At 46.5% G+C, this 17,191-nt stretch overlaps 1 protein-coding gene and 1 pseudogene across 1 annotated transcript; one reads left to right on the top strand and one right to left on the bottom strand.

Annotated features, from left to right (window-relative positions):
• Nucleotides 1–5,352: 5,352 nt before the first annotated feature.
• On the bottom strand, nucleotides 5,353–6,302 carry LOC140222114 (uncharacterized). The gene has a single exon (XM_072292312.1). It carries the CDS (start codon nucleotides 6,280–6,282, stop codon nucleotides 5,593–5,595), a length of 690 nt encoding a protein of 229 aa, XP_072148413.1. The 5' UTR covers nucleotides 6,283–6,302; the 3' UTR covers nucleotides 5,353–5,592.
• Nucleotides 6,303–15,065: 8,763 nt separating this feature from the next.
• Nucleotides 15,066–16,984, top strand: LOC140222212 (uncharacterized; annotated as a pseudogene).
• Nucleotides 16,985–17,191: the final 207 nt, after the last annotated feature.

The raw sequence follows: 17,191 nt of genomic DNA on the forward strand, positions 1-17,191 counted from the left end.
CCGATGGACACACCATACATCTCCTGATTGTAGCCTCCACTGATGTTCAGGTATTGCCATGCGTTGGTGTTGGCTGGATCATCCGCTCCGCTGCTGACCAAGTAAGCATCATCATACAACGTCCACACACCCTCATCAGCGTTATCCTCATAGCCCACGAGATAAAGGTCACGCAGACTGAAAGCCATCAGTACTGGAGCAACTGCTGGCCAGTCCGCTAGCGGCCTCACAAGCACAGTGAAGAAGCCGGCTTCCGCTGTCAGTTGCATTCGGTAGGTTTTGTTGTCATGATTGATGACCAGAAGTGGCGCATTGGTGGCAAGTAGGTCCATCACATCTTTGATTAGTTTGTTCAACGAGCGTGCCATTTTGACCGGGTTGTTGTTCAGCTTCAGAGTGAACCTACGAGCCTAGAAAATGAAAATTCAGTGCCTCTTTCTTCCATGCCTTGAGTGCACCAAGCGCATTAAAAAAAACGGAATTTGATGCTAGTTTGAGTATGCTGAAGGGACAAGAAACTCTCTCTAAAAACCATCTTAGGTAAATGTCCAAATATCATCCCGGCGTGGAAGAAGACGACAAGCACGTCCTTCTCCGTAAGGATGAAGTCTAGAGTGAATTTTTTTAGCTTCACTATACCTAAATTGGGGACACATACTCCCTCCGGACAGGTTTATAAGGCGCATCAGAGGAAATTGCAGATACCATGAACCACGGTTGAAAGTTTTGTACGAGATTAACTACAGCGCCGACAGAGAATAATGCGTGCACGGATTGATACAGCATTGGCCAAGTTCCCCGATTTAAATGCACGCATGCATGCACAGTACACAAATAGTACTAAATACGAAAGCAAAACAAACAGTCAAATGCAACAAAACTGATGCACAACTAACTCCTGCAGAGCTACAGTATGACGCCTAACATAGTGGTCTTTCTGAAGAATGAGATCGCACCCAAAAAATTGGTCTAGAGAGCACAACAAAGTGTAGAACAGCGAAGGACATGATAGCCGGGAAGCTCAAACTAACAAACTTCAAAGCTCATCGTCGGGTGGCTGGCTCAGAACAACACCGTGGACCTCAATCAATAGCTTGTAGGTTACAAATCCATTTCCTGCGATGAATCTCCCCGGTCCTTTATGCACCCTCTTGCAGATTGAAGACCAGTCTGGGAAGTATATGTCGAAACGGTTGGGGTCATTGATCAAGATCATCGTCCCACACCGTCGAAGGAGGCCCACCAGGTGACGCTTCCAAGGTGGGAACCGGCAGGCTTCAGGTAAGACCATGATGTAGACTCCTAGGGCCAACCTCTTCGCCATGTCATTAGCAAGTGGATTGTTCAGGGTCTGCAGCGCATAGTACATTGGCGGCATCCCGATGGACACACCATACATCTCCTGATTGTAGCCTCCACTGAAGTTCAGGTATTGCCATGCGTTGGCGTTGGCTGGATCATCCGCTCCGCTGCCGACCAAGTAAGCATCATCATACAACGTCCACACACCCTCATCAGCGTTATCCTCATAGCCCACAAGATAAAGGTCACGCAGACTGAAAGCCATCAGTACTGGAGCAACTGCTGGCCAGTCCGCTGGCGGCCTCACAAGCACAGTGAAGAAGCCGGCTTCCGCTGTCAGTTGCATTCGGTAGGTTTTGTTGTCATGATTGATGACTAGAAGTGGTGCATTGGTGGCAAGTAGGTCCATCACATCTTTGATTAGTTTCTTCAACGACCGTGCCATTTTGACCGGGTTGTTGTTCAGCTTCAGAGTGAACCTACGAGCCTGGAACATGAAAATTCAGTACCTCTTTCCTCCATGCCTTGAGTGCATCAAGCGCATTAAAAAATGCAATTTCATGCCAGGTTGAGTATGCTGAAGGGACAAGAATCTCTCTCTAAGAACCATCTTAGGTAAATGTCCAAATATCATCCCGGCGTGGAAGAAGACGACAAGCACGTCCTTCTCCGTAAGGATGAAGTCTAGAGTGTATTTTTTAGCTTCACTATACCCAAATTGGGGACACATACTCCCTCCGGACAGGTTTATAAGGCGCATCAGAGGAAATTGCAGATACCATGAACCACGGTTAAAAGTTTTGTACGAGATTAACTACAGCGCCGACAGAGAATAATGCGTGCACGGATTGATACAGCATTGGCCAAGTTCCCCGATTTAAATGCACGCATGCATGCACAGTCCACAAATAATACTAAATGCGAAAGCAAAACAAACAGTAAAATGCAAAAAAACTGATGCACAACTAACTCCTGCAGAGCTACAGTATGACGCCTCACATAGTGGTCTTTCTGAAGAATGAGATCGCACCCAAGAAATCGGTCTAGAGAGCATGACAAAGTGTAGAACAGCGAAGGATATGATAGCCGGGTAGCTCAAACTGACAACCTTCAAAGCTTATCGTCAGGTGGCTGGCTCAGAACAACAAGGAGGACCTCAATCAATAGCTTGTAGGTTACAAATCCATCTCCTGCGATGAATCTTCTCGGTCCTTTACGCACCCTCTTGCAGATTGAACACCAGTCTGGGAAGTATGTGTCGAAACGGTTGGGGTCATTTATCAAGATCATCGTCTCATACCGTCGAAGGAGGCCTACCAGGTGACGCTTCCAAGGTGGCAACCGGCAGGCTTCAGGTAAGACCATGATGTAGACTCCTAGGGCCAACCTCTTCGCCATGTCATTAGCAAGTGGATTGTTCAGGGTGTGCAGCGCATAGTACATTGGCGGCATCCCGATGGACACACCATACATCTCCTGATTGTAGCCTCCACTGATGTTCAGGTATTGCCATGCGTTGGTGTTGGCTGGATCATCCGCTCCGCTGCTGACCAAGTAAGCATCATCATACAACGTCCACACACCCTCATCAGCGTTATCCTCATAGCCCACGAGATAAAGGTCACGCAGACTGAAAGCCATCAGTACTGGAGCAACTGCTGGCCAGTCCGCTGGCGGCCTCACAAGCACAGTGAAGAAGCCGGCTTCCGCTGTCAGTTGCATTCGGTAGGTTTTGTTGTCATGATTGATGACCAGAAGTGGCGCATTGGTGGCAAGTAGGTCCATCACATCTTTGATTAGTTTGTTCAACGAGCGTGCCATTTTGACCGGGTGGTTGTTCAGCTTCAGAGTGAACCTACGAGCCTAGAAAATGAAAATTCAGTGCCTCTTTCTTCCATGCCTTGAGTGCACCAAGCGCATTAAAAAAAATGGAATTTGATGCTAGTTTGAGTATGCTGAAGGGACAAGAAACTCTCTCTAAAAACCATCTTAGGTAAATGTCCAAATATCATCCCGGCGTGGAAGAAGACGACAAGCACGTCCTTCTCCGTAAGGATGAAGTCTAGAGTGAATTTTTTTAGCTTCACTATACCTAAATTGGGGACACATACTCCCTCCGGACAGGTTTATAAGGCGCATCAGAGGAAATTGCAGATACCATGAACCACGGTTGAAAGTTTTGTACGAGATTAACTACAGCGCCGACAGAGAATAATGCGTGCACGGATTGATACAGCATTGGCCAAGTTCCCCGATTTAAATGCACGCATGCATGCACAGTACACAAATAGTACTAAATACGAAAGCAAAACAAATAGTCAAATGCAACAAAACTGATGCACAACTAACTCATGCAGAGCTACAGTATGACGCCTAACATAGTGGTCTTTCTGAAGAATGAGATCGCACCCAAAAAATCGGTCTAGAGAGCACAACAAAGTGTAGAACAGCGAAGGACATGATAGCCGGGAAGCTCAAACTAACAAACTTCAAAGCTCATCGTCGGGTGGCTGGCTCAGAACAACAACGTGGACCTCAATCAATAGCTTGTAGGTTACAAATCCATTTCCTGCGATGAATCTCCCCGGTCCTTTATGCACCCTCTTGCAGATTGAAGACCAGTCTGGGAAGTATATGTCGAAACGGTTGGGGTCATTGATCAAGATCATCGTCCCACACCGTCGAAGGAGGCCCACCAGGTGACGCTTCCAAGGTGGGAACCGGCAGGCTTCAGGTAAGACCATGATGTAGACTCCTAGGGCCAACCTCTTCGCCATGTCATTAGCAAGTGGATTGTTCAGGGTCTGCAGCGCATAGTACATTGGCGGCATCCCGATGGACACACCATACATCTCCTGATTGTAGCCTCCACTGAAGTTCAGGTATTGCCATGCGTTGGCGTTGGCTGGATCATCCGCTCCGCTGCCGACCAAGTAAGCATCATCATACAACGTCCACACACCCTCATCAGCGTTATCCTCATAGCCCACAAGATAAAGGTCACGCAGACTGAAAGCCATCAGTACTGGAGCAACTGCTGGCCAGTCCGCTGGCGGCCTCACAAGCACAGTGAAGAAGCCGGCTTCCGCTGTCAGTTGCATTCGGTAGGTTTTGTTGTCATGATTGATGACTAGAAGTGGCGCATTGGTGGCAAGTAGGTCCATCACATCTTTGATTAGTTTCTTCAACGACCGTGCCATTTTAACCGGGTTGTTGTTCAGCTTCAGAGTGAACCTACGAGCCTGGAACATGAAAATTCAGTGCCTCTTTCTTCCATGCCTTGAGTGCATAAAGCGCATTAAAAAAATGCAATTTGATGCCAGGTTGAGTATGTTGAAGGGACAAGAAACTCTCTCTAAAAACCATCTCAGGTAAATGTCCAAAAAATCTCTCTAAATAGCAACTGCTGGATGGACTCTGGATGTGGGATACCATTTTCATATGATGCTGATGTGGCCAGTTTTGAAGTATTGGGGAGTTTATTATTGGGGATCTGCTTGGGCATGACATGATTTTGGGGAAAAAATTTTAATAGAGTCCCCAATAGATAGTTTTGGGAAAAGATTTTTTGGAAGACTTTTGAAGTTGCTCTTACCACCAACCCAAATCCAATGCCCCCCAAACCGGTGGTGATGCAGGATTTGGTGCTAGTAGTGAGTAGACTAAGGGCCTGTTTGGCTCCCTCATGCTAAACTTTAGCACCCGTCACGTCGGATGTTTGGATACTAATTATGAGTATTAAACATAGTCTAATTACAAAACTAATTGCACAGATGGAGTCTAATTCACGAGACGAATCTATTAAGCCTAATTAGTCCATGATTTGATAATGTGGTGCTACAGTAACCATTTTCTAATGATGAATTAATTAGTCTTAATAGATTCGTCTCGCGAATTAGACTCCATCTGTGCAATTAGTTTTGTAATTAGCTCATATTTAGTCCTCCTAATTAGCATCCAAACATTCAATATGACCCTGCTAAAGTTTAGCCGTTCATATCAAACACCCGAGCTAGATTTGATGACTTTTTACTGGGGCACACAGTTGGGTGGCATCAGAAAGTGGTTTTCATGGCCCAAGTCAACGAGAATACACGGAAACTTTAGTTTGGGCTGGCGCATGCCGGTCGTCTTCCATGCGTTGTCAGCACGTCGATGGTTGTAGTGCATCGACCGCGTTCACGCAGACGTGGATGGAATAAAACGTCTTATTACAAAAACTTATTTGGGTCAACAAAAACTTCGACGAGAAGCTTCGATTCGTGCTGCGAGTTCATCGAGGTGATCACATCAAACTCCGGACGTGGACACGGAGCCCTCGCCATCGCCGCCGTCCACGTCCGCTTCGTCAACCCCGGGCGCGGGGAACATGTCATTGCAGAGTTCGCCGTAGAACCTGCACACCAGCTCGACGAACACCGGCGACTTGAGCCGCTCCCAGCACCGCAGGAGCTCCTCCACGTCCTGCAGGTCCCGGGCTTTCCCCTCCTCCACCAGCATCTCCATCAGGCAGCTCTCGAAGCTCCGGCAGGCCTCCTCCTTCTTCTCGTCCTCTGCCTCGCCATCTCCGCTACTACCAGCGCTCCGCCCCGACCGCAGCCGCGCCACCACCTTCACGTACGCCGGGGTCTCAGGGGACGACACCGGCGCGTGCACCGGCGTCTCGTGCACCACCGCCTCAGGTACTAGTTCACCGCGCACGGCGTCGCCCTCTTCTGTAGAGGCTGCCAGCGTGGATGACGACGGAGGGACAACGAGGGGCCAGAAGACCGCGCGCACCGATCGGAACGTCCGGCGTCGGCGACGGCGCGGGCTCATCCTGGCGGCAGCCTTCCGGAGGCTGCGGAAGCGGAAGGCCCTGATGGAGAGCGCGGCGGAGGCCGGGATGCGGAAGAGCCGCGTCAGGGCTCGCCGGCATGGCCCGAGGATGCCGCATGTCACGCAGGAAGGATGATGGTTTTGGGACGAGGAAACTGGCATCTTTTCGGAGTCAAGGTGATGGTTTATTATGGCAGGACTGCAAGATCATATGAGCTGCACATATATAGGAGTCTTGTTTGTCGTTGACTCTACGTGCGTGCAACGTTATGAGCTGCACATCCCGGTCGTGGTTGCACGGATGTGGTGTACACGTTCATGCATCCAAACATTATATAACATATAAGATCGAGTTGGGTGCCACTAACAAATCAGGATCCTAACATAAGACATATATAATAATAACGAGCGTGGATACGTGCACAGCATCGTCAAAAACACTCATGTTGGAGTGTTGGGTTAGGAGTACAAGCATAAAGTATAAGTATTCTTTTGGTAGACAGACTTAGTACAAATAATATTCTCAACCTCTTCTGATTGTGTCTTGTGTTTGGCTGGTGGAGAAGAGACCTTATTTCACTTACTGCTTGGCTGCTCCTTTGCTCAAGAGTGGTGGATTCTCTTGGGGCTTTACATTGACACCTCGGTGGAACCTTTTGACACTCTGGAAAGTTTCAAGTTGCAACTACATATGCTTTTCTTCATAGAAATTATCATCATCATGAGTTGGTGTATTTAGATGTCCAGAAATGATTTGATCTTCAAAGGGATCCCTCCATCAACCTCTTCATGCCTGACCCGTTTTAAATCGGTCTTTACTCTGGTTATTCTTAGAGTAAAGGCATGTTTCAATGGCTAGACTAGATATTGTAATTTTTCTTATTTTCTTTTTTTCATTCTCTGTTTCTTAATTTCTTTGATGTACTGTGGGCTTTATAATATATTAATCAGTATGGAATACCCGTCCTATTTCTTAAAAAGAAGAGTAAATCTGAAACCTGGAGATCATATATAGTGTATAACAGTGCGCCTCAAGAATCATATCGTTTGGAGCAGCCCTTATCGGATGGAGACATACGGAAAAAAGCACATCATTTATACCCCACGTCTTTAAATGTTTGACCCAAAAATGCTTTTTTAAAAAGGGTTGTCGAGGGAGCTGAGGTGGGAAGGTGTACAGACCAATAAAAATCACGAGTTAGGGGGTGTTTGGGAGAACCGTCACATTGAATGTTTGACACTAATTAGGAGTATTAAACCTAGACTAATTACAAAACTAATTACACAACCCCTAGGCTAAATCGCGAAATGAATCTATTAAGCCTAATTAGTCCATAATTTGACAATGTGGTGCTACAGTAGCCATTCGCTAATGATGGATTAATTAGGCTCAATAGATTTGTCTCGTGATTTAGCCTAGGGGTTCTGCTATTAGTTTTGTAATTAGCTCATATTTAGTCCTCCTAATTAGCATCCGAATATCCGATGTGACAGGCACCTGTCTCCTAAACACCCCCTTAGAAAAATATTTCTACCCAGATCAAAAATCTTTTGTCACCGTACTGTTTCCTACCGTCTTACTGGCCCACTCGTCATCTTTCCTCCGTCCACATGTCAATCACGTTTCCTCTATTTTCTCATTCTCTTCTCTGCCGCGTTGCTCTTCTTCCCATTCAACCGCGCTGCCCCTGCGCATGCGACCCCTTAAATCCCCTCCAATTGCAGCACTGCGACAGTGGAAGGCCACGGTAGGCAGCACAAGGTCGCCGTGTGGACAAGCAGCGTGCGTTCAACGACTTCCGCCAGGCCCTTGTAGGTTTTGATTCCCCTTTTCCTTGCTTCCCTTGCCTGTCCTTCTCCCAGTTCTTGCACTATTCGCCATTGCACATAACTTGTTTGCAAATAAAGATATCCCTTCCCTCTTGAAGGTTAATGTTCATAACTTGACACTAGGCAATGCCATTCTAGCAGCTTATTTCCCACTAACGCTCTCCAAAGGATATGTTAAGTGGTGTTGTGCTGAAAAACCTCAGCCATCGTAACATGTTTTTTCTAAACAATATTATATAGGTTTGGATAGTGGGATTTTAATGTCTGATTACAAGTCATATGTCTTCCAAAAATCTGATGTGTTCCTGAATTCAACTTAAAGCGGCCAAAGTTAAGAAATCGGTCCTTCACATTAGTCCCATCCAAATTTGTGTCATCAGATTTCTTAAAGACCTGGCCTAATGATTTGTACTTAAGATATTTATTCCAAAGTAGTTCCTGCCATATTACGATGGCTAGATGCCCTAAATCGTATAATGTTTGCAATAGGACTCAGATTACAATGGTTGTGCCAAGCATATAATGGAAGCCTTCAGATAAACCTTGGCCGGGCTCCAAAATTCCTTGGATGAAAACAACGGACAGGCAACTTTGCGGCTGCCACCACCATTTTCGGTGGGAGATGTGTGGAAACTTCTTTTTCGCATAGTGGCTGGGCGCATGGGCAACGGCCAATTGAAATTTCCAGGAAAAAGAAGAGATTGCTGCATGATGCTTTGCACAATTGTGCACGGATAAAGGATCTTAACCTCATGTACAAATAGTTTATCAGTTCAGCATTAGAAGGAATTTGTTCTCCTTTGGCGCGCTTTGCAAGAAGTTCACCTCAGGCTGGGGCTGCAGATGACATCACCTGGAAACTCACCTCAACCAAGAAAATATATACTCGGGCGTCATCTGTTTATAGAGCACAGTTCTTGGGTTCTACAAAGACAGATTTCAACGCCTTATTGTACGTGGAAGGTTTGGGGTTTAGGGTAAAGATGGGGGTCCTGCAGAAATGCAAATTCTTCAGTTGGTTGGTGTGCAAAATCGGCTCTGGACCTCGGACAGACTACAAGAAACAGGATGGCCATATCACTTGTCCTGTCCTCTTTGCCACCACGACCCAGAAACGGCCCTACACCTGTTTGCGAAATGCAGATTAGCCAATGGCTTGCGGGTTAATGTTGCGGAATGGGCGGCAAACGCGTCCCCAAACCCAAAAGCCTTGGCCACATGCAGGCTCGCTACACCAGTGGTGGACAGCAATAGCAGACTCTCCATGTTCCTCCAGCAGAGGATTAAAATCCCTGGTGTCAGCTGGGAAGTGTGGAACGGGAGTAGTTCAAGGATCCCCGATAGAAAAGAAGAGCCATTTTTCAGGTTGCTTAGAAGGATGGAGTAGGCGAGAGTCTGGATTTTTGCAGGTGCCAACTGCCAAGCATCTGGCCACCCTCTAGCATGCACGTTCATGAGGGTACGTACATAGCCTAAGTTTTCCATTTCTGTTGTTTTCTCTTCCCTTTTCATTTTGTACAGATCTTCCCTTTTCATTGTACAAATCTTTGTCTTATTTCCAGCCCGTCCGGCACTCGTTTTAAAAATTAAATGGGCAGCTCTCCTGCCGATTTTCTTTAAAAAAACAACCTGAAATCCTTAAAAAAACAATTAGCTCTTTGGAAGTGGATCTATATATTGCCTCCTTGTGCCGCTGCTGTTGCTAACATCAAGAAGTGACCCTGCTGATTACACAAGACACAAACATCAGCTTAGAGCTAATGCCTTGTTTGGGAGGAGGGGCTAAAATTTAGCCTTGGCTAAACTTTAGCCCTCTCAAATATTGAGGCTAAAGTTTAGCCCTTGAGGTGTTTGGGTGAGAGGCTAAAGTTTAGCACTTGTGTTGACAAAAGACTTATTTACCCATGTTGGAGGAGTGAGAGGGAGGAGAGAGAGAGGGGCAAGGGGAGGAATTTTGGATAAGGGGGACCACTTTTAGCCCTTTAGTCCATTTTAGCACCTTTTGAGGGGCTAATGGATTATGGGGGGCTAAAATTTAGCCCTTCCATTTTAGCCTAGGTGTTTGGGAGCACTAATGGCTAAAAGTGACTAAAATGGAGGTGCTAAAATTTAGCACCCCTCTCCCATCATATTTTCTTAACCAATCATGTATTCATTAGGTGGCTAGAGCCACTGGTGGTTGGACAGAAAATAACTGACTAAATTACTGGTATCTCAATGTAGTTTCACAAATCGGAATGTTGGACACTCTTAGAAAATGTGCATGATGGCCCTGGCTGAAGGTAGGCGCACACACGCATCGGATCAGAACGGGCATGGAAAATTAAAAGTTATGATAGCCCGAGGTCAAGAGGACATAGTGTGGTAATTAAACCAGAGAAAGCCAACATTTTTGCGATTTGTCTATCTATTAGAGAAAGGCGTTGTTTAATGCGAATAAATAAATGATATGACAAATTGAAGTTTGCGTAAATCTATACCTTTGTATGGTTATTGCTTCTGGAAAATGCAATAATAACTGGGGTGGCAGTCAATTCGGTAATAATTAATGGGAACATGAGATAATGAGGTTTAAAAACAGGTGTTAGTGTGATCAACAAAATAATGAGATAAAAAATAAAGATGCCCTGATGCATTGTCTGCTGTGCATTTCTAACTCATACAAGTACCATCAAGTGCTTGGTTTCTCAACTACAAAGTAGAATGGAAGAGACACTACGGGAAATAAGAAAATTGCCGAGTGTATTTATTTTGCCGAGTGTTTTTTTTCGAGCACTCGGCAAACAAGCTCTTCGTCGAGTGCCAAGCCAAAAACACTCGGCAAAAAAAATACACTCGGCAAATCGGGACTTTGCCGAGTGTCAAATAAAAAACACTCGGCAAACCCCCTTCTTTGCCGAGTGTCAAAAAAAAACACTCGGCAAAGAGGGTAGTTTGCCAAGTGTCAAAAAAAACACTCGGCAAAGAGGAGGGTTTGCCGAGTGTTTTTTTGACACTCGGCAAAAAAATATTTTTTTTTCTCTTTTCACCATGAAATTTTTTCTACTCCCCACATACAACATGTGGTACTCCATGTTAAAATTTGGTATATTTTTGGATTTATTTTCTATATTTATTTAATTAATTGCATTTCAAGGAAATTTTTGGTACAAGTCAAATTTGAACGGCAAGTGATTCAAATTATGGAACAAAATGAGTAGAAAAATGATATTCATGTTATTTGACCCATTTTGAGACCTGACCCATGAAATGAAACGAAATTTCGAACATCTTGTTCGGGAAACACGACCACGAACGTGTTGCAGTAGTATTTTTAAATTGTAAAAAAAACAAGCAAAGTCTGAAAATCATGAGATTTGTCATGATGTGATGATATAGTATGTGGAGGCTGTGGAAAAAAATTGAGAAGGTTTTGCACATTTCATCATGTACAATGATTACAAACCGAAGCATCTCGGAAGAAGAATACTAACTTTGAGAGGATGCCATAAAATTTAGAGTCGAAGTGACGGTCAAGTTTGGTTTGACTACCAAACTTTTTGTATAGTCAATAGAGAATATATATTGGTTCGTGTGAAAATTTGGTATTTTTTTGACACTGTTGGATATTTTTTAATTTTTTTTAAAAAACTTTGCCAAGTGTCCTACGTTGGACACTCGGCAAAGAAATCCTTTACCGAGTGTCCACGTAGGACACTCGGCGACCAGCTGGCCCCCCCTCAAAAAACACCCAGCCGCAACCCCACCCCCCGGTCCGCTCGTCTTCACGCCCCCCTCCCCCACCTTCCTCTCCCGACGCCCCCTCCCCCACCTTCCTCTCCCGCCGCCGCCGCCCCTTCCCTCCCTCCCTCCCTCTCCCTCTCCCTCTCCTACCGGCACCCCTCCCCCTCCTCTCCCCTCCTCCCTCCCTCGCGTGGCCGCCCCGCCCCTCTCCCCAGATCCGGCCGGATCCAGCGGGGAATCCGCCCCTCCTCCCCAGATCCGGCGGGGACTCGCGTCGGGAGCCCCGGATCCGGCGGGGACTCGCATCGGGGGCCCCGGATCCGGCGGGCGTGGATGGTGGCGGCGGCGTGGATGGTAGTGGCGGGCGTGGATGGTGGCCGGCGGCGGCGGTGGCGGCGGCGTGGATGGTGGTGACGTGCTGGTGGTGCGGCCGCCGCCTCCCCCGGTTTCGGTACCGCCGCCTCCCTCCTCCAGATCCGCCGGCGCGGGCGGCGCCCCTCCCCTCCCTCTCCTCCGGCGGGCGGCGCCCCTCTCCTCCCTCTCCTCCGGCCCTTCCCCTCCCGGCTGGCGGTGGTGGTGCTGCTGGCGGCTGGTGGCTGGCGGTGGTGGCTGGCGGCGGCGGCCGGTGGCGGTGCTGGCGGTGGTGGCTGCCGGTGGTGCTGGCGGTGGTGGCCGGTGGTGGCTGGTGGTGCTGGCGGTGGTGGCGGGGGCGGCGGAACAGGTTTTATTTTTATTTTTTTCAACAATTGTATGCCGAGTGTTTTCTGGCCACTCGGCAAAGTCTTTGCCGAGTGCGCGACAGAAAACACTCGGCAAATCCTTGTTTGCTATCACAAAGTTTGCCGTGTGCCGTTTGCCGAGTGTTACACTCGGCAAACGGCTCGCCGAGTGTATTTCGCCCTTCGCCGAGTGCCCCTGATACTCGGCAATTTTCTTGTTTCCCGTAGTGAGAGTGACATAATGATCAAAGATTTAAGATGTGATATGAAACTGTAACCTGTAAGATGAAAGAATCAAGGTTGGACAGTTTGTCGGGGCCCTGGGGCAAGAGCCATCTAACCCATGAAGTTAATGATAGCATCTTCAATCAGAGATCCACCATACACTAGCCATGGCATCAGTTAAGTGACCGAGGCAGCTGCTCCAAGCCCTGGGGGACAGCTTCCTCTGCCTGCTGATGACGGTTGAAGGTTGCATATGCGTACCACTTGCTTCTCAGTCAAGGGATCTAGCTGGCGTAGCCGCGTGTATGCTGCAACATGAAAAAATTATGTACTGAAATTAGAAACCCTTGTCCTAGGATGAGATCAGATTTAGCCTGAGACCATTGTTCTGTATTGTTCGTTGGAAGATTTCTTGTTATCAAAGTGTTGAAGGAAAACTATACACTATAAGTAAAAGAACATTCGGTTCAGCTTATCAATCTAATCGAATGTATAGTTTAATATTTTTGTATTCAGATTATTGAAACGAATTCATACCTTAGCAGATCAGAGGGCCTATGAGTCCACACCCGTCCAAAGATGCTGATAGATATAGAATAACTGAGTAACTTGCTGATATCATAATGCAATGCACTACTAGAAAAACGACCTTTCATCCAACGTTTTCATGAAACGTGTTAGTACCGAATCCAAATTTGATAGCCCGCGGAGGCCTTTTACCACCTGGTACTAAAGCTTCGAGCAGGGGCGGATATGGGCCCCGGGCTGCCCGGGCTGCAGCCCGGGGCGAGGCCCATGAACAGTGAAACATTACTTCATAAAAATGGCATAAAAAGGCCTATCAGCCTATTAGCCCACCCCGAGAAGGAGAAAGCCCAGTAGGTTAGCCAGCAGGCCGTCGCCCATCGTGGGCCTCGCTCTACTCGTTGTGCCGCACCGCATCCGCATTCACCTTTGGGCCTCGGTCCCTCGCGGTTCGCAGACTCACCCGGCCCAATGGCCCATCGCCCTGCCTCCTGACTCCCGTCCGCCTGACCGCCTCCCTCCGACGGTCCACCTGCTCCCACTCCTCTCCGCCTGCCTGACCGCAGATCCAACTGCACCCACTGACCCACCGCGTCGGGCGCCGGCCGGCTGCGCTGCACCGCCAAGGCGCCAACTGCCTGCGCCGCCACCTGCGCCGGCCGGCTGCACCGCGCCGCCACGCGCCACCCGCGCGGCCGGGGCCCAAATCCGCCCCGTCAGGCTGCGCCGCGCCTCCGCCGGCCGCGCGCGCCGCCACCTACGGCCGGCGGCCCCGGCGCCCCGCCGGCTGCCGTCCCCGCATCCCCGGCTCCCCGCACGGCCGCCGTCCCCGCCTCCCCGGCTGGCCGGCTCCCCGGCTCCCCGGCGCGGCGGCACTCCTTCCGGCTTTCGTCGTTCGGTCCTCCGCCAGGCGCCAGGTCACGCGCGGTGTCGGCGCCGTGCGGCCGCGCCCGCGCCGGCCGGCGGCCACCCGGCCCCCCGCGGCCCAGCCGGCCAGCCCCCTGCCTGGCGGGCGGCGGCCTGGCGCCTGGCCCTTGCGCCAAATCCACCCCTGAACTGCCTGTCCTGCCCGGCTGCCCAACTGTTGAGGTTTCTTTTTTTTTTTGAAAATTGCTCTATGAATCTATGATTGCCACTGCCTACTAGCAAAATCATGAGTATTTCATTTCATTGACTGATTGAGCAGGACTGGTATTTAAGTCTTACTTTGCAATTGCAACATTTCATACCTTAGAAGCTAGAATGGAGAAATACTATGCTAAAAAAGATGCGTCAAAGAGTGGTGGTAGTGTCGAAACTATAGAGAGCCGGGTTGAGCAAAAAAGACCACGGATTGAACTTGATATGAGAGATATAGTTGCTGATCCAGGACAAAGAAAGCCAATTGATGATTTTCATCATGACATTAGGGATGAGGCAAGAAGAGCATATCTACAAATAGGTCCATATAGGCCAGCTGGTCATAAGTTTCCAAAAACGAAAAAAGATGGTAAAGGCCAATCAAGAGGATTTGTTGGAGCATGGTTTGATCAATTTGATTGGTTAGAGTACAGTGTAGCCAAGGATGCAGCTTATTGCTTTTATTGCTATCTCTTTAAGCCACAACAAGCTGGGTTTCATAGTAATGCTACATTTACCAAAGTTGGGTTTAGAAATTGGAAGAATGCAAAAAATTGTTTCAAGGAGCATGCTCAATCAATTGATGGCTTTCATAATAATGCAAGAAAGCGTGCACTTGATTTCAAAAATCAGAGGCAAAGTGTTGAACATGTGTGGACTGTTACAAGTGCAGCAGAAGAGGAGGCATATAAAGCTCGTTTAAGTATCATGTTAGGCATTGCTAGATTTCTCCTTTTGCAAGCTCTAGCCTTTCGTGGACATGATGAGTCTAAAACATCAAGAAATAAAGGAAACTTTATGGAGATGCTTGAATGGTACAGAAAGAAGGATCCTAAGGCTGCACTTGTGACCGGTGAAAATGCTCCAGGGAATAATCAAATGAGTAGTCCAATGGTACAGAAAGATTTGGCTAGGGCTTGTGCAGAGGAGACAAGTGAGTTAATTAAAAGTGAAATAGGAGATCGTTGTTTTGCGGTTCTTGTCGATGAGGCTCGTGATGCATCTATTAAGGAACAAATGGCTGTGGTTGTGAGGTATATACCTTCTCTTTATTTGGTTATTTTATTAGTTTTGTTTTGTTGCTTTCAAGTAACACTATTTTCTATTTTGTCTTGTAGGTTTGTCAATGATAAAGGAAGTGTGATTGAGAGGTTTCTTGGCATTGAACATGTTTCTGACACCACATCAACTTCACTAAAAGAAGTATTGGACACTATGCTTAGAAGATATGGTCTATCTATTTCCAAGATTAGAGGGCAAGGATATGATGGAGCTTCAAATATGAGAGGACAATTTCATGGGTTACAAGACTGGTATTGAACGAAAACCCATATGCCTTTTACATCCATTGTTTTGCTCATCAATTGCAGCTTGTGGTAGTTTCTGTAGCCAAGTGTTGTGGCTCAACTTTTGATTTCTTCAATTATGTCACTTCAATCGTCAATGTTGTTAGTGCTTCTTGCAAGAGGAAAGATCAACTCCTTCAAAGTCATCATGATAAGCTTGTTGAGCAGTTAGATAGTAGTGTTATTTTTTCTGGGAGAGGAAAAAACTAAGAAACTAGTCTTGCTAGGCCTGGTGATACACGGTGGGGTACACATCACAAAACATTGGCACGTCTTATGATCATGTGGTCCTCTGTACTGGAGGTGTTGGAGAATATTAGTGAAGATGGAACTGATGGGAAAAAAAAACTACAGCCTCTGGATTGATTCAAAGAATGGAGTCATTTGAATTTGTCTTCATATTACATCTTATGATTAGAGTACTGGGGATGACTCAAGACTTGTCACAATGTTTGCAAAAGAAAAATCAAAACATTGTTCGTGCAATAGGATTAATTGGCTCTGTGATGAGAAATATGAATGAAATGAGGGAAAATGGTTGGGATGCTCTTTTTGAAGAGGTAAAGGAGTTTTGCCTCCTCAACAACATAGAAATTCCTAATATGGAAGATATGATACCAGTTAGAGGTCGTTCGAGATGTCGTGGTGCTAAACTAGTGAGTTACTACCATCATTTTCATCATGGAATTTTTAATGTTGTGATTGATCAAGTTTATTGTGAGTTAAACAATCGATTTCCAGAAAGATCAACTCAACTCTTGAGATGCGTTGCTTGTCTTGATCCGAGGAATTCTTTTGCCAACTTTGAAGTACAGAAGTTAGTTGATCTTGCTAAGATTTATAAAGATGACTTCTGTGATTATGACTGCATAAAGCTTGCGGGTGACCTTCCTATATTCATTGATGAAATCAGAAATGATGATAATTTTGACACTTGTATTGATCTTGGTAACCTTGCTGAGAAGATGGTTCAGACTGGAAGAGATACAGCTTTTCCTTTGGTGTATCGTCTCATTGAACTTGCATTGATTTTGCCGGTGGCAACAGCAACAGTTGAAAGAGCCTTCTCTACTATGAATATTATCAAGACTGAACGAAGAAATAAAATGAATGATGATTGGTTGAATAATAGCATGATGTGCTATATTGAGCGAGATTTGTTTGCGTCGATTGAAGATGAAAAAATTCTAAAGCGCTTTCAAGGCTTAAGAAACCGTAAGATGAATTTGCCAAACGAGAGCTTAAGGTACGTGTTGTTTACTTGTATTAGTCTATTTCAATACATAATGTTATCTTGCTTTATATAGGCTGATATGTTCAAAATTTTTATGTAGAATTGAGGACGTTGGAACAAGTGGAAGTGGTGTTAATTCATGAAGACATGTATGGTTCTTTTTTTATCATGGAAGACTCTTAATTTGGTACTTTTCTACCTTCAATGTTCTATGTATTGTTTGAGTTTATTTGTTGAATTGTGCTCTTTGAAAAATATATTATATCTAATAGTGTATGGCTAGTAAGATTTTAAGCCTTATATTAGTTAGCCCGGGGCGAAGCCCGTTTCTGGATCCGCCACTGGCTTCG

This window comes from Setaria viridis, chromosome 3 (genome assembly GCF_005286985.2).
Source record: "Setaria viridis chromosome 3, Setaria_viridis_v4.0, whole genome shotgun sequence".
NCBI lineage: Eukaryota > Viridiplantae > Streptophyta > Magnoliopsida > Poales > Poaceae > Setaria > Setaria viridis.

Coding starts and splice junctions, on each gene's coding strand:
- LOC140222114 (XM_072292312.1), bottom strand. CDS start 6,282: ATGCCAGTTTCCTCGTCCCAAAACCATCATCCTTCCTGCGTGACATGC.